This window comes from Diabrotica virgifera, chromosome 2 (assembly GCF_917563875.1).
Source record: "Diabrotica virgifera virgifera chromosome 2, PGI_DIABVI_V3a".
Lineage (NCBI taxonomy): Eukaryota > Metazoa > Arthropoda > Insecta > Coleoptera > Chrysomelidae > Diabrotica > Diabrotica virgifera.
The window spans coordinates 40,901,722-40,919,802 of record NC_065444.1 but is presented as its reverse complement, the minus strand read 5'-3'; the positions used below and the strand labels follow the sequence as shown (position 1 = coordinate 40,919,802).

General features: G+C 31.4%; 1 protein-coding gene across 2 annotated transcripts in view; it reads right to left on the bottom strand.

Annotated features, from left to right (window-relative positions):
* Positions 1-16,135, bottom strand: part of LOC114327982 (cathepsin L-like proteinase) — a 98,443-nt gene extending 82,308 nt beyond the window's left edge. Inside the window, exons 1-5 of one of the 2 annotated variants that reach the window (XM_050643627.1) lie at positions 16,015-16,135; positions 14,849-14,939; positions 12,974-13,309; positions 4,527-4,815; positions 4,122-4,439 (exon numbers count right to left, since the gene is read on the bottom strand). In XM_050643627.1, coding sequence (XP_050499584.1) covers positions 4,171-4,439; positions 4,527-4,815; positions 12,974-13,309; positions 14,849-14,929 — 975 coding nt within the window. In that variant the 5' untranslated portion in view covers positions 14,930-14,939; positions 16,015-16,135 and the 3' untranslated portion in view covers positions 4,122-4,170. Of the gene's footprint in view, positions 1-4,121; positions 4,440-4,526; positions 4,816-12,973; positions 13,310-14,848; positions 14,940-16,014 lie in introns of those variants that run through there. The other variant, XM_050643629.1, reaches the window with a different exon arrangement.
* Between the last annotated feature and the right edge of the window lie 1,946 nt (positions 16,136-18,081).

Sequence of the window (18,081 nt, the reverse complement as noted above, 5' to 3'; positions counted from 1 at the left end):
CTGCTCCACAAATTATTTTACTTATGTTGTGTCTATATGATCTGTAAGTTTCATCGATTTAAAGTGCTTATTTTTGAAAAAATTTGGTTTCAAAATAAAATTTTTAAAAATTTAAATTTTGAAAAATAAGCTTTTTTAAAATAACTTAAAAATTGTTAGAGATACCAAAAGTCTGGAAAAACAAAAAAAGTCAGATTTGCTTTTCTCAATATCATGTATTTTTTTGTTTTTCTGTTAGACACAAATTGATTGAGATTTGGTGTTTCTAAATTTGCATACATTCTTGATCAGTGACTCGTTCAAACCCTTTTAACTACAGCCGTTTCAATAATAAGGACTTTGAACCGATGAAACTTACAGATCATATAAAAAATATATACACGAGTCAAGAAACTTGTGAAGTCGTAACGATTAAGTTCATTTAAGATACTAATTAAGGGGTGATTTTCTCGATTTTTTTACCAAAACCAAAAGGGACTAACTTTATTTTGAGCGTAACTTGTTTAATTTTGATGCCAGAATTTTTTTTTATAAAATAAAAATGAAGCTTTTTTAAACACTTTAAATAAGTTGTAATGAGTTTTCCCCGAAATGTGCTTCATTTTTGGTTATTTCACTTTAAAGTATTCCATTTGGAGTTTGACGAATATGAACCTATTTTTCATTAGATATAACTCTGCTTCTACTAGGTGTAGAGACGTGATATATACACTATTTTTTTAAATTTTTTACAGGCTATATTTTTTCTCTGAATGTTTTTTCAACAAAATACTTACTATCTGAGTTATTTGCGAAAAACCGTCTAAAAGCGTGGTTATTTTGTTGAAAAAATGAACATATTCGCTGCCAAATAACTCAAAAAGTATTGACTTAGTGAAAAAACTCTATGGAACAAAAGTTACTTAAAATTAGCCAGTTTATCCATTTCCTGACTTTTTTTGGAAGAATATTTTTTCACCCCCAAAAGCGGGTGAAAACCACCCCCAGGGCAAAAGCACATATCGGCACAATATCACTCTTTTTCTTTGACTTGTTAGTTATGTGTGTGCCAAATTTCATGTCAATCCAAGCGGTTCTTTAAAATTTAGAGGTTTTGCAATATTTTACCGTTAAAGAACGGACTATTGATCCTAACTAAACCCACAGGGACTAACCGACTTGTGATCTTCATTTGTTTATAACTATGTATATCATCAAAATCGGCTGCAGGAAACATATAGGTTATTATTATAGATGTCCATATTAATTAAGAAATTTGGTTTCGGCCTGCAGGGGGTTGTGTTACCAACAGGATATTTTTTCCTTATTTCTCTGAACTAATGCGCTTAATGGAATGTTGAAAAGCATTTTTTGATCAAGAAAGGCAAAAATACAGTTATACACAACAACTATACAACCAATAGTAACATATTGCAGTGAGACATAAACAATGACAAAAAATAAACAAGTTTACTGGAGATAATAATAATAATAAAGGACGGTTTGTGGATAAGAAAATCAAATGATGAGTTAAGGAATTATACAATCAACCTAACGTAACAGGAGTGATAAAGATACAGAGACTTAGATGGCCTAAAAAGGACGCCGAACATGAGGACTCCAAAAAGGGTAATAAACTACACTATAGCTTCAAAAAAGAGAAAAGGAAGGCCGAAAAACAGATGGAAGCAAGAGGTCGAGAAAGATAGGAAAAAAATGGGGCTAGAAGGCCAGAAAAGAAAAACTAATAACAGGAAGGAATGTAGAAAAATTCACGTATCAAGCCAGAGAAGATCTCAATACATAAAGAAAAGCGAAAATGAAGAAAGAACAAACTTTTCAAGCCATGGGCCTCTGAGGCCTTTAGTGGTATTGGATATACAGGGTGTCCCGAAAAGATTGGTCATAAATTATATCACAGATTCTGGGGTCAAAAATAGATTGATTGAACCTCACTTACCTATATACAATAGTGCACACAAAAAAAGTTACAGCCCTTTGAAGTTACAAAATGAAAATCGATTTTTTTTCATATATCGAAAACTCTCAGATATTTTTTATTGAAAATGGACATGTGGCATTTTTATGGCAACAAAACCTTAAAAAAAAATTAAAGTGAAATTTGTGCACCTCATAAAAATTTTATGGGGATTTTGTTCCCTTAAACTCCCCAAACTTTTGTGTACGTTCCAATTGAATTATTATTGTGGCACCATTAGTTAAACACAATATTTCTAAAACTTTTTTTCCTCTTAGTACTTTTTCGATAAGTCAGTGTTTATCGAGATATTTTGAATATTTGTCGAATCCACCACATATTTGTATATGTTTAAGTACGGTTATAGGTCTGGATCCCGCGTATGAAAAAAAAGTTGATTAATAGCAAGCTGAAAATTTGTTAACAGCTTAAGGGTGTCTAGTTGGATAAACTTTGATCTATGGGAACACTGAAACAGGGGCAGTTTTAATTGTGGAACAGGTTCAAAATTTGGAACGGTCAGACCACGAAAACGGCACATTTATTTTGTCCGACAGAACAGACTTAAACTCTCCGAACAGAGATTAAATTCATGCAAAAATAAGACTGCTATTTATCACCTGTCATAATTCCTGTCATTTGACATATTCTATATGTTCCACTCATTAAAACGCCCATTTGGTGATAAATAGCAGTCTTATTTTTGCATGAGAGTTTAATCTCTGTTCGGAGAGTTTAAGTCTGTTCTGTCGGACAAAATACATGTGCCGTTTTCGTGGTCTGAACGTTCCAAATTTTTAACCTGTTCCACAATTAAAACTTCCCCTGTTTCAGTGTTCCCATATATCAAAGTTTGTCCGACTAGACACCCTTTATTAATTATTAACACTATTAACAAATTTTCAGCTTGCTATTAACCTTCCGATGACCAACCTTTTTTTGTTACACGGATGACCAACGGGGGGATAAAATGACCCAGGTCAAAAATGATTAACAAAAAATGAAGTTTTTTTTATTTTATTTTTTTTATGGCATGGACTTTATGTCATTCAGCCAGTCACAACATGAGTATTAGTGTCATGTGTAGTGTGTATGTTGAGTAAGTGTCTTGTTACTTTGCAAAGTCGACGTCATTAGCGTAAAACTACTTGGAATTACACATAAGGGACGGTATTTTACTTAACATCAACTTAAGAATATATTTTTTATTCGTAAAATATAGGAATTTTTTTTAAAAAATGAATAACCATTTTCATTGGAATAGGAATTTTTTTTTATTTCAAAATATGAGGATATCTAGAATGGTATTAAAGTCAAATAAAAAAATAATGAGTTAAAAATTAAAAACACTTTTGAATTTATTAAAGAAAAACATACGCTGGGGTCACAATTTCCCCCGCTTGGTCATCCGAAGATTAATCAACTTTTTTTTCATACGCGGGATCCAGACCTATTATAGAGACCTGTTAATAATCTGAAAATTTATTTATAATTTACATTTTTAGGTATATTTTGAAAAAGAAGCTACATGTCGATAAAAGGTGACTTATAAAAAAAAAGACTAAGAGACAAAAGTCTTAAAAACACTGTGTTTAACTAATGGTACCACAATAACAGTTTAATTGTAACGTACACAAATATTTGGGGGGTTTAAAGGAACAAAACCCCCATAGAATTTTTACGTAAATATATTGAAAAAGAAGCCGTATCTTGATAAACACTGGCTTATGTGTTTAACTATTAGTACCACAATAATGAATTAATTGGAACGTACACAAAAGTTTGGGGAGTTTAAGGGAACAAAATCCCCATAAATTTTTTATGGGGTGGACAAATTTCACTATAATTTTGTTTTAAGATGTTCCTGCCATAAGAATGATACATGTCCATTTTCAATAAAAAGTCTCTTTCGATATATTGAAAACAATAGATTTTCACTTTGTAACTTTAAAGGGCTGTAACTTTTTTTATGAGCACATTTGTACTAAGGTAAGTTAGGTTCAATCGAACTATTTTTGACCCCAGAATGTGTGGTATAATTTATGACCAATCTTTTCGGGACACCCTGTACATTGAGCCTTGTCCGTCCATCTTAACACAGATGGATATGGTTCATCCCACTACACTTTAAATAAATGTCTACATAAACATTAAAAAATACCAATAGTTTTATCAAAATGTTTATTCTATTATAAGAGTAAGAATACTTATGTTTACAAAACTGGATAACTTGTCATTAAAGACAAACCGCACAATTTAGCATTTCTCTTCAATCTGAAGTAACCTTGTTCACCCCAATCTGCACCCCATGAGTTCTTGATAATCCAGTAGGGCTCGTTGTTTTCTTCACCATAACCTACGACCAAGATGCCGTGATCCAAGTAATCCCTATCATTTACGCACTCTCTGCTATCAAAAATACCTCTTGAGTAGAATTGGATGGGATCAGCGTAGATGGCTGCAGAAATTGGACCAACAGTACCTAAAAAAGAAGGAAAATAAACAAACATGTTTTACGTTATTTTAGACAACATGGTTCTTATAGTTTATATATATACAGTCAACTTACCAACAGCTTGTCTTAAAGCTTCTTCATTGGCTGCTGGTTCTTTGTAACTTTTAATGTTAACTTCAGCTTTGCCAGAGCTGCGTCTGCAGCTTCCTTGCTCGCCTTCGTAGGGGTAGCTAGACTCAGATTCGATTCCGTGGTCTTCGATATATTCGAAAGCGCTGGTCATAAGACCACCGTAGTCGCAGTCGCCATTTCCGTAGTCTGAGGAACAATCCAAAAGTTCTTGCTCGCTGAGGCCTACTGATTTGCCATTGATGATGTAGTTTTGTCCCTCAAGGGAACCAGTCTAAAATAGGTAGATCATAAATTGTTTGGATATTGTACTATCAATATATCGACAGAAATTTTTATGATCTTTTAATGGCAACGAAAATTCAAAATTCTACAAGGTGTTGAAAGGGGCCTACCTAGTTTCTGTATCGAATTATAATAAATAAATAATAATAAATAATTTATTCACCTTTTGTTTCATACAAGTATGAAGGTAAGTCAATATAGAATTACATAATAAATATTACATAATAAAGCATAAAAATTTCACAAATAACTTGCACACTTAAAATACAAAAAAAAACAGAAATTATACAATACTCTCATATCCGCGACTACCCAGATGTCTCTTGGATGAATTCTTCCAAGGAATAAAATGCATTATTCAACAAAAACTCTTTCAGCTCTTTTTGAAATTTTCTTAAGTTATTTTGATTTTTTAAACTTAGCGGTAGTCTATTAAATAGAGAAGGGCCAGTATAGTGAGGGGATTTTTTAAAACCGGCATGGTTACATTTCATCAAACGAATTTTGTCACAGTTCCTCGTAAAGTGTGAATGAAGATCGCTATTTTTCTTAAACAGTTCAACCTTCTGGAAAATAAAAGTTAACAGTTTATATATATACACGGAAGGTACCGTAAGAATTCTTTTCTTTCTGAAAACTTCCCGACAACTGTCACGGTAATTTATGTCAAAAATTCGTCTGATAATACGCTTCTGTAAGAGAAAAATGCGCAGACTTTCGGAAGCTCTGCCCCAAATAATGATGTTCTGCGCGATACGAGAATATACCTGCGCATAGTAAACAGAGATCAATGTACTTGATGGCATATCATTTTTTAATGCCGCTATCGCAAAATACGTCTTATTAAGCTGCTTACATAAATGATCTATGTGTTTATCGAAACTTAAATTAGCGTCTATAACTGTGCCTAAAAATGTTGTATGTGTTGCTGTGCTGACTACCACATCTCTGTTACTGATTTTAAGTTCAAAAACGGGTTGGGTCGTTCTTCTCTCACCGTATGAAAAGTTTACAATCTTGGTTTTTTCCAAATTTACAACCAATCCATTCCTATCACACCACTCCTTGAATCGCCCTGTTAAATATTTTACTTTTATAACTACTTGCTCCAAAGTTTCTGCGGAAACTATCATGCTGGTGTCATCGGCATACATAAATAGGTCTTCTTGTTCTCTAAAATACTCTGGTAAGTCATTAACATATAAAAGAAAAAGTAGTGGACCTAATATTCCTCCTTGAGGAGTTCCTAGGCTATTGTGAAAGATATCAGAATATATATTGTTTATCGCAACGTAAAACGGACGATTACAAACATATGAGAGTATCCAAGAATTCACGGGATTTCTGATACCAACTGCCTCAAGTTTTTCACGCAAAAACTCCGGTTTTAAGCAGTCAAATGCACGCGATAAATCAAAGAACAAACCATATGTAAATAAATTTTTGTCAATTTTATCATGGATAGATTGTACAAACTCGATAGAGGCGGTCTCACAAGAATGCCCCGGCCGAAAACCATGTTGTTTACTCGTAAAAAATATTTTCATTATTTAAATAAGGCATAATTTGGTTATAAACAGCCTTTTCAAATGTTTTTGCAAAGACACTTAAAAGTGTTATTCCTCTGTAGTTGGACAGGAGATTTTTTTCTCCTCTTTTGTAAACTGGAACTACCTTGGCCATCTTTAGTATATTTGGAAATGTTCCTGTGGATACAGAGTAGTTTATTAATTCAGTTAGAACGGGTACGATCTTATCAGAACATTCTCTCAACAAGAACAGTGGTACATCATCAAACCCTGTAGATCTCTTATTTTTGAAAGTATTTATAATTTCCAATATATCAATTTCAATTACTGGCCTATAAAAGAATGACCCACCAGGTGTGTTTTTGCTAATCGTACATGTATTGCTGTTATTTGGTACAATTGATAACACCGAGCTAGTGAAAAAGTCTGCAAAGCCATTACTAGCATCTTTTTTGTTTTCATATTGCCGACCGTTATGTTCAAGTTTTTCTGGAATGACGTGGTTTTTGTTTTTTCCTAATTTTGTGTTGACAAATTTCCAAATTGTTTTCGTTTTATTTTGAGAGTTGTTTATTAAGTTAGATAAATGAGTTTGTTTTTCACGTATAATTTTATTATTTATATTATTCTTTTTAATTCTATACTCTTCGTTACTTATTAAATTTGTATTCTTACGTAGCCAATTCTCATGTTTAAGGTTATCTATTTCTTGTTTTAATTCAGCTGAAATATTTGTTTTAAATAGATGATTTGCTTGATTATTTCTTTTTACTTTTTTTAATGGAAATGAAGCATTGAATGCATACATAAGATCATCCCAAAAAACTTCAAATTTGTTGTCAACAGCAATGCAATTACCTATTCCAATTTTTCCTAATAGAAACTTAAATTCTGCAATAGACAGCTGGTTGAAAACTCTACGTGTTATTACCTCACTCCGCAGTGGTGGTGCTGTGGGTACCTGAACCCATTTCAACATCTGTGCAGAGTGATCAGAGATAGCTGGGTCAAACACCGTAATATTAAGCGATTTAAAATCCATATTTGAATTAAATGGTCAACGGATGATTTGGTTAAGATGCTACCGTATTTGGCGACACGGGTAGACACGGATATATGAGATTTTAGTTGAAAACATTCCAACAGATCAGCAAAACATTTTACCTGAATTGAATCTATAAAACCATCTATGTTTAAATCTCCACAAATGACCACCTGTGCATAGTTTTGAATTGTGTTATTTAAAATTTCGTGAAGATTATTAAAAAATACATCGATGTCTCCATCTGGCGATCTATATATAGTTAAAATGCAACAGTTGCCATTTAAGGAGATTCCAGTACATTCAAAATTTAGTTCCACATTAAACTGTGCTAAATAGTCAATTTCTTTACATACATTGAATCTATTATTTTTTATATATATTGCCACACCTCCATGGATGTGACAACTCCTCGAGTAACTAGTAATTAAAACATAATTATACAATCCAAGTGTAAGAAGTTTATCAGAGGATGCCCAATGTTCAGTAATACACAATATATCCGGTTGATACGTGTCATTGAAAATATCAAGTAAATTTATTTTATTATTTAAGCTTTGCACATTTAGGTGACACAAAACATTAAATGGCACACAGCTACTGAGAATGTCAATTTCACTTATGTTGTCTTCTTGTAGTAAATCCGCTGTACTTAGGAGATTTTTGGAAGGTACGTTTTCTACGAAAAAAATATTCACTTACTTCTATGCCGCTAGGCCATGTGTGTGGCTTGAAGAGAGTATCTCTAAGCTCCGCATCAGCCGTGATTCTGAACGAATTGGAGCCATTTATTTTGTTTTCGTACAATGTACATGAGAATTCATGCCCAGGGAACTTAGATTGTAGGTAATTTTCCATTTTTTCTGTAGTATAAGATGTTTTATATTTGGTAGCGTACACCCATACCTTGTCTTTTGATGCTAGGTCCACGTTGTCGCTATTGTTGCCAACAATTTTTCCATCTGATCGAGTTTGGCTAACATTTTGACCTAATGTCTGGATATCATTCATTTTTATATTTTGCTGTACTTGCATTAATGCACTTGAGACCTGATGGTGTGTAACTTGCCTATTGTGGCGTATCTCTGGCCTGCTGTTCATTTTTCTGCCATTTCCCGTAGCGACGGATTCCGGAGAAGGTACGGCAACGCTGCTCTCTGTATTGGTATTTGATTCGTGTTTAACCTCTAAATTTGCAGGGTTTTGTAAAAGGTTAATAACTAAATCTTGGTTGCTAATAGTTCTTTCCAGTTCTTTAATTAGGCGTGTGGAGGCCTCTACTTGAATATTTGCGATTTTCAGCTCGTATTTTAATGTTAATTCACTTACCGGTTCAGCATTGTCGGCTATGAAATTATCAGAGATTTCATCAGTTGCATCAAGGAACTCTATTTTTTCACTTTCCACATATTGTATCACTTTAATACTTGTTTTTAAGTCCGTAGGCACTTTTTTTCCTATTATTATTCTAATTAAATCACTTTTATTTAGTTTATTTAACTCTTTCTTGACTTCTTCAATTGCAGCCATGTTGCCAATGATGGCTTAGGTTGAATTTGAAATTACACAATGTGTATTACCCCTCACTAATGAATGCGTATAACGATCGATATCATGAAAGTCTCCTGACAAAGATGTATTGAAAGCTGTTGTACAACTGAATTTTATAAGATAGATATTAGAAATTAATGATGGAATAAAGAAAGAGATCTACTGGTGAAGAAGAAAAATGTGTATAATAAATGGCGAGCAAAAAAGCACATTTACGATAGACAACATATTAAACAAAGAAGTAAAAAAAGAGGTAAATAAAGAGGCAAAAATGAAATGTGGAACAAACAAACTCTGCGGTAATGTGGAAAATTTTATGGGTACCGCCAGAAGTAAAGAAGCCTGGAGAACAATGAGGTAGTAGAACAAATAGAAAAGAACGCAATAAGTAAACTCTAATATCTCTAGAATTATAGGTCGAATATTATAAACAAATGCTGACATAAGCTTGAGCAGAATTCCAGGAAAATGTCTACGAAATTTATGGTGAACTTAACAAGAAAATAAAGAGATAAAATAATAGATTTTTGAAACAATTCCTAAATAGACCAATCAAGTTAGTAAAAAATAAGCCGTTTTTCGACATACTTGAAAAGACGAGGTTTGACAGTTGAAATGTGTAGTATAAGATATTACAAAAAGGCTACCATCTTGGGATTCATCAATTTTTTAGTGGAACATTTTTTAAATAAACAATCAAAACGCCAAACTTAGTTTTTGACTCATAACTTAAAAACTTGTTTATTTAGAAATTTGACGTCCATAGGTAACTTTTTCAGAAAAAAAAGATACATCGAATGAGATACACCAAATTAAAATCGGTTAATAAACAAAAAAGTTATTGCAAAACTGACGACAAAATCACTGTTTTTGAATATTGTTAATAAAAATTTTATTGTTTATTAAAATATGTTTAAATATACCTAAACTTGAGGGCATTATGGTGTTTGAATGGTGTGCAAAAAATAGTCCAGATCTGTTAAATAGTTTTTGCAAAATTTAATTTGTTTATAAAATTTTTTGAAAAACGAGCTAAGTTCTGAGGCTGGTCCAGTTAATATGGCTGAATGTATCTCAATAATCAGGGACTCATTTCCTTCGTTAAGATGTATACTAATACCCTATGAAAAAAAAAGTAAAAAAAATTACATGTACGTACACAAAATTATTTGTTAATAAATAGCAGTTTTTAAGCCTATAAACAATTACAATAATTTCGTAGAAATTAGATCAAATTAAATGGCAATAAAAATACTGAAAGCTGGTTAAAATACACAACTTCTAAAAAAAAATTTTAGGTCCTACGACCCTTGGGGTCTGAGATAGCCACTTTTTTTGAAAAAATCACTGTTACGTTAATTAACAACACTAAGATCTGAAATTAACCATTCTTTTATAAGAAAAGTCAAAGTTTTTAACAAAGTTTTTTGCAAGAAAAAATGTTAAAAATTGTTTAAACAGTATTGTTATAAAGAAAGAGTATTTTGCGTTCCGACTAAAGTAAAAAAAAAATGATGGGCGCAGCCGAATGAGAATAAATTCGCGGACTAGTATATATTCGCTAGCGCTAGACCGTTGCAGCCCATTTTTAACATTGACAGTATACCGGATTTGAAGCTTAATATTTTATTTATATATTTTGGTAGAAACTTGAATTTTATGAATATTATTATGTTGCACATTTATTTAGTAAAATTATATTTTAAATAAATAGATTTAAAAAATAACAATAAAAAGGCCACAAAGTCAAAATATGCAACAGAAAAAAAGTTACGCGACCTTATAGACGAGTGATACGTGGTACTCCCCCCCAAAAAAACGCTCATTTCTCGAGATATCAACCACAGTGTGGTGAATGGCTAATTTTGGTCTTACTTTATACTTTTTATGGTGCTGAAAACGAAAATGAGTTTTATTTTGAATTTTAGATGGGGAAACATTGTCAAAATCGCAATTTTACCCTAAAAATAAAAAAAAGATGAAATACCGTTTTTCTTAAAATTAAAAGTTACACCATTTTTTTTCTATAAAACATTTTGTTCTCTGTACTCTAGATTTTAACTTAAAATTAATTAAACAGCTAAATTTCAAATTTTGTTACTCAACTTTTGCGATTAAACTTTGCAATTCAAGAATCTGCACCTTTTACTTCAAACAATTTATAACTTTCTTTATGGCAAGACAGAAATATTGAAGCAGGTTCCATTGTCTTCAGAAAGATGAGAAATATATATTATAAAAATATCAGAAAAAAATATTACAATGGAACAGAGTTGTAGCAAATTAAACTTAAAAAACGTGATTTTTTTTTATTTTTAGGGTAAATTTGCGATTTTGATAATATTCCCCCAAGTAAAATTCAAAACAACCCTAATTTTAGTTTTGAGCACCATCAAAAATATAAAGTATGACCAAAATTAGTATGAGTACCTATCTCGAGAAATAAGCTTTTTTGGGGTGTGCTGCTCGTCTATAAAGTCACATAACATTTTTCCTATTGCATATTTTAAATTCAATTTTTTTGGAAAACTTCTTCATAAATTATATTTTATTTCTGTGTTAATCAAAATTATAAACTAAAAAGTTTGTCACTCAACTTTTTTAAGTAAACATGAAACTAACGAAATCTGACGACAAAATGTTTAAAAATTAATAACTTCTCTTTTAACGTGTTGAGTCTTTTTGGACAAATCTCATTGTTATCTAAATGCTTCAAAAATAACACAGTAAAATTTTCAAAAGGAAATATTTACAGCGACCAAAAATACAGTGAGTTAAAACTGAAAAATCATCAAGATTGATTTTTCGCATTTTTGCATAAAATTTGATTTTTGAACATGTTCCACTAATCCTAGAAAAAAAAACTCCATATTCGGATTCAGAGAGCCCGAAAACATAAGGAATGACAAAATTTTGTCATTCACCTTAAAGTGGATTTTTGTGGTCGGGATAACGTAATTTTAATAGTTGCTGCCGCATGCCGGTCGCCAACCGCGCCCACTATTCAGTCAGTCGACTACGTCCGCTATTTTTTACTTTAGTCGGAACGCAAAATACTCTGTGTTTATAACACTCCTATTTAAACAATTTTTAAAATTTTTTCTTACTAAAAACTTTGTTAAAAACTTTGACTTTTCTTATAAAAGATTGGTTAATTTCAGCTCTTAGTGTTGTTAATTAACGTAACAGTGATTTTTTCAAAAAAAGGGGCTATCTCAGACCCCAAGGGTCGTAGGACCTAAAATTTTTTTTTGAAAGTTGTGTATTTTAACCAACCTTCCGTATTTTTTATTGCCATTTAATTTGATCTAATTTCTACGAAATTATTGTAATTGTTTATAAGCTTAAAAACTGCTATTTATTAACAAATAATTTTGTGTACGTATATGTATTTTTTTTTAATTTTTTTTTCATAAGCTGTTAGTATACATCTTAACGAAGGAAATGAGCCCCGGATTATTGAGATACATTCAGCCATATTAACTGGACCAGCCTCAGAAATTAGCTCGTTTTTCAAAAAAATTTATAAACAAATTCAATTTTACGAAAACTATTTAACAGATCTGGACCATTTTTTGCACACCATTCAAACACCATAGTGCCCTCAATTTTGGGTATATTAAAACGTATTTTAACAAACAATAAAATTGTTATTAACTATATTCAAAAACAGTGATTTTGTCATCCGTTTTGCAATAACTTTTTTGTTTATTAACCGATTTTTATTTAGCGTATCTCATTCGATGTATCTTTTTTTTTCTGAGAAAGTTACCTGTGGACGTTAAATTTCTAAATAAACAAGTTTTTAAGTTATGAGTAAAAAACTAAGTTTGACGTTTTGATTGTTTATTTAAAAAATGTTCCACTAAAAAATTGATGAATCCAAAGAAGGTAGTCTTTTTGTAATATCTCATACTACACATTTCAACTGTCAAAGCTCGTCTTTTCCGTTATGTCTAGTAAAAACCTAACTTGATTGGCCTAAAAGTTAAAAACCTGATGACCATGAAAAAGCAAAAACTTACAGTACTGAATGCCCAGCAGGATCCGCAGTCTCCTTGGTCTTTAACTCCCAATACGGCACCTTTTTGTCTCCAATCGATGGAGTCTGGAACCTCAGCATTTACATCTTGAACATGAGGAGTTTTCTTGATGTTAGGGATGTTCTTTGCTTGCATACCTAGCTTGGCTTTGAACTCTTCTGGAGTTATGTCAGCGAACTGATTTATTGCCATTGTGTAACCAACAAGTCCTTGCTCGTATTTTGCATTGTGTTCATTGATGAGTTTTAGATTGGATTGGAAAACTGAGAAGCGGACTCTTTCCTCGATTGGGTTTTTGTAAGCTTTGCCATGTTTAACCTGGAATAAATTAATAATAATTAGGGAGCGGATTTATATGCGATCAATTTTGAGGAAATATGCGCATATATATGCAGTAAAAAATAACGAAATATGCGCAAGATATGCACAAAAATTCAAGAAATGCGCATTTCGAGAAACCACAAATTTTCTGTTCTATTCTTTTCTAGTTGGTTCTTTTATAAGAGGGGGGGGGGCAAACTTATTTATTATCTTTCAAATAAAATCATTATTTTTTATAGATGCAATTTATTCTCATTTTTTACAAAAACTGATACCAATATTTGCAAGATCTCCTATATATCTTCGATTATAATTCACTACAATGTATTTTTCCAATTTTTTACCAGGAAACATTTTGTTTAATCAGATAAAATATTTTTATAACTTGAAAAACTCCTTTCAACATCACCAGAAGTAATTGGGGCGTATTTAAAATAACTTGTTAAAGCCGCAAATTCTGCTCCCAAATCAATTTCAAAATTTCCATTAAAAATTTCGTGTATGTCCTCCAAAGTTTTAAAGCCATTTTTCTAGAACCAATTCTAATTTCTTTTTAACTGAATTACCGATTTCACCGGGAACTTTCGAAATGTTTGCTTTAAAATTTCTAAATATTTCAACGGACTCTGTTAAAGATATTTTCCGCTTTTTTAAATTATTTATGGTTTTTACTATAAAACTATAATGCGTCTTGATAAAAGTTAACTGATTTGCCAATGAAGTTTTTTAACAATATGTTGTGCCTTTATTCCTTTATAATAACAGCACTGTCTTCGGCGTTAAATTCTAAAAGCAATTCCTTAATTGGCACAAAATGTTCAGCATATAAATTGCAGTTTCCAACCAAGTTCCCCACCTAGTCAGTACTGGGTCGGGAGGTAAAGCTACATTAGGTAATCTGTTCCTGTTCCTTTTTTTACGCTACTTATTAGTATATTTACATCAAGGAATTCACCCCTAATATGTTCCGTTAATGTTAATAATCTCAGTCAGAAAATCGTAAAACTACGGTTAAAGGTGTAAATTCTCTTAACAATAGGGGATTTAAAAGGATCACCAGAATTATTATAGGTACCTACTAAATATAATAAAAGTAAATAAAATTCGGATTTCCTGGTAAACTATCCTTCATCATTTTAACATCCTACAATCATTAAATTTTATAACGGCGTATTATAAGCACTAAAATACTTTGTGTAAAGATCGGGTATTTTCTAAGAAAAAAAATGAAAAGGCAGAGAATGAACAGTCTCTCTTCATGTAGTTCTCGAATTAATAGAACAGCCTGTGGGAAGAAAAATTTTGTGTCGAATTAAAAAATTAAAAAATTTTTTTTGGACTTAAATGTTTTTAAATATGCATAAAATATGCATGTTTTTTTTTAAATATGCAAAATTTAGTAAAGGTCTCAAATATGCGAAATATGCATGCAATATGCATTTAGCATAAAATCCGCTCCCTAATAATAATGCTAAGGTTAACAGCTTTTATTGATTATGTATAAGTGATATAGGTATCAATATTTATTTGACTTACCTTAAAGTTTTCCCAATGGTCGTTGAGTGACAAAGCACTGGCGCTCAAGATGATGACGGCGAAGGCGACAAATAGTTTCATTTTGATTTTTCTAAAACAAATTATATATTTTTTAAAGTGATAAAATTCAGAGGATTCATAGTATAAACATTTTTTTGATTTAAACTTAAGGACTGAGCATTAGCAATTTGTAAAACGTACAACGAAAAGTATAGATATAGTGTAGTGAAAAGGTTGATAACGTAGTGTTTTAGAACAAAAACTGGAACAACAGTGGAGACTATCTTTTGGGGTGGGGGAAAGAATAAAACTAAGTAGGACAAAAATATAATATTTGGAATGTTCATTTAAAGATGGAGTTACCACAAATAAAATGGTATCTTTGGATGGTGAAAGGATTGTGAAAAGCAATAGTTTTAAATACCTAGGATTGGTATTACAGAGTAATGGAGAAATAGATGGAGATGCATGCAGTAGAATTAGGGCTGGATCGATGATGTGGAAGGAAGCGAGTGGTGTGTTGTGTGACAGAAAAAATTCAAGGAGATTGATTGTAAAATTCTATAAAATAGCCGTAAGACCAAATATTATGTACGGAACTGATAAAAAAGGGGAGCGACGGAGGCATGTGGCGAAAATAAGAAGTCTTATAATAATATAGATGAGTGGATTGACAAAAAAGGATAAAATTAAAAATGGATATATCAGAAGACATCTGGAAGTCTAGGGTAGTACTAGTTAATGCTAAAATGATAAAGCATATATTAAGTTAAATCATTATATTATCGAACAAAAATGAATGTGACATTATTAGAATCTGCTAGAGATAGAGTGAGAAAAAATCTACCAACTAAACAAACACACAAAAAGGAAGAACTGCAGGATGCCTCTCAGAAAGAAAAAGATATGTTGGATAAAAAAGTAGACAAAAATGCCTAATCCCTGCATAAGGCAATTGGAAGAAGAAGAAGATATACATAAAAGTATAAATAATTGTTGCTTTTACGTAACCATACAGCATTTGTTTTTGTTGTTAAATAAAATATACACCAGAGTTAATAATATAATTTATATGAAAATAAATCAAGAACACAAAACCTAAAAAACATAAAAATAACTTTGTCTTATATTTTTAGCTATATTGAAAATCAACTTATATTACTTACCTCGAAGAACAACAAAATGATACTTTGAGAAACTTTACTAAATGCGAACTATATATAGTAATCGGAAACGCACTTTAGTATATTCAAGAGGCATCACCAGACAATACTTATAATTTTTTTTGAAAATATCATATTGGGATTTACAACTAAAATATGGTGCATTCATTGAGATAAAATCTTGTAGATATTTCGTTATCTGATTTTTTGTGAACTACTGTGAATTGGTGTCAATTTTTTCAGATCGACATTAACACACTTTTTACAAAAGTTTGTTTATAAAATAAAAGTTTATTTTTAAAATAAAACAAACTAAAAAGTTTTTTGTTTTTATTACCAAGAAATTTATATTGGGATAATAGTACAATTAGGATAGCATTTGACATTGCATGGCGCACTGCCTAAAATTTTAGGCATTATACCGTTGTTGCGTTAACCGCCATCTTAATTTTAAAGAAGAATCGTTTTGCTCGGTACCTCAGCCATTTTCGGCAAATATGGTAGGAACTAAAATTTTTGCAAATGCAATTTCCTATAACTGCTTTGTTAAAATTTTTTACGCGGTCAATTTTTCGAATTAAGGGGGAAATAGTGGAGGTTGAAAGGAAGCAGAATTATTGAATCATCTTATTTATTATTAACTTTACCACATAATTTTACATAAACAAGAATGGATAGAACGACATTTTTAACAATTTTGATCTGATAATTGTATTGCTAAAATCAATACTTAAGGTTTTAGATTCGTTTTTTTTATGGTTTGCTTCTGATGACGTCGGTCGGTGTCGTCAGGTTCGTTAATCACTATGTCTCGTTACGCTTGTCATATACATAGGTCTTTAAATTTTTCAAGCCCCCCACTCTAGTAATTTTTTGGTAAATTTGCCTCCTTTCATTTTTGAAACATGTTCCGTCCATCTCCATTTTTGCCCTGTAAAACGTATAAAAATGTTTTCCACTCCAGTTTGACCACAAAATTCCTCGTTTCTTAGGCTATTTCTCGAGTCTATTCCAAGCATTTTTCTTTGAATATTAAGTTGTGTCCTTTTCAATTTTTCCTCTGATGTTTCTGTGTGAGCTAAGGTTTATCTTCTATATGTGAAGACTGGTAGAACACAATGATTGAAAGCTTTCCTTTTCAAGCGGGTTGGGACATTTTTTAAAATACTTCTCCCATTTTTGGGAATACAACCCATTTATATGGGCGATTTCTTGATTTATAGGAAAGACGGGATTTGTCATAATTTTTATTTTCCATAGTTTATCTTTAAAACTATCTGTCTTTGTTACTTGTTATAGCGTAACTATGGCTCTCTTAAGTGGTCTGTTATAAGAACAATGGCATCGGTATTTTGGAGATGATTTAATTCCTATCCCTCGATGTTGATACCTTTTAAGTCTCACTCTTAACGTTTAAATGCTGACTACATGACTATTAGAAATTGCTTTGGCGACAACGTATCTCCCGCCGCACTTCTCCATTAATTTTTATCTTCTCAGTCATGCAATGCAGGTTTACACTTTTTGCATTGTTATAGGTATAGACCACGGCGGATTTGTGAAAAAACGTCTATTTTTGGATATGCGAGGTGGCATTCGGAGTTTTGCAGATAAAGTTTGGTGACAACTTCAATAATAATAATTGACTTATGCTCCTTCTCAAATATGCCCGGAATATTAATAAAAAAATTAAAATATTTAAAAATTTCGAAAAACGTCGATTTTTTTCTACTTTCTTTGCTCATAACTTTTGAACAATTCATTTTGGAACAAAGTCGTAGGGAAATAAAATAAAATATGATAAACGACTGGTTAAAAATGTCTTAAAATATTACCCATCCTGTAAAATAGCAATAAATACAAAATAAGGGGGCAAAATAAGCCTGTTTTTATTCAACGTTTTTCAACCACTTTGGTTGTACTTAAAACTTTTTTAATTCGCTTAGAAAATTCGCATACTTAAATCGTTCACCAAATTTCATTAAAAACGACCTGATAGATTTTGCAGAATAATTTTTCAATCTTAATTTTTTTTAAAAGTTCAAATTTTTTAAGAACTTCCAAGAATTC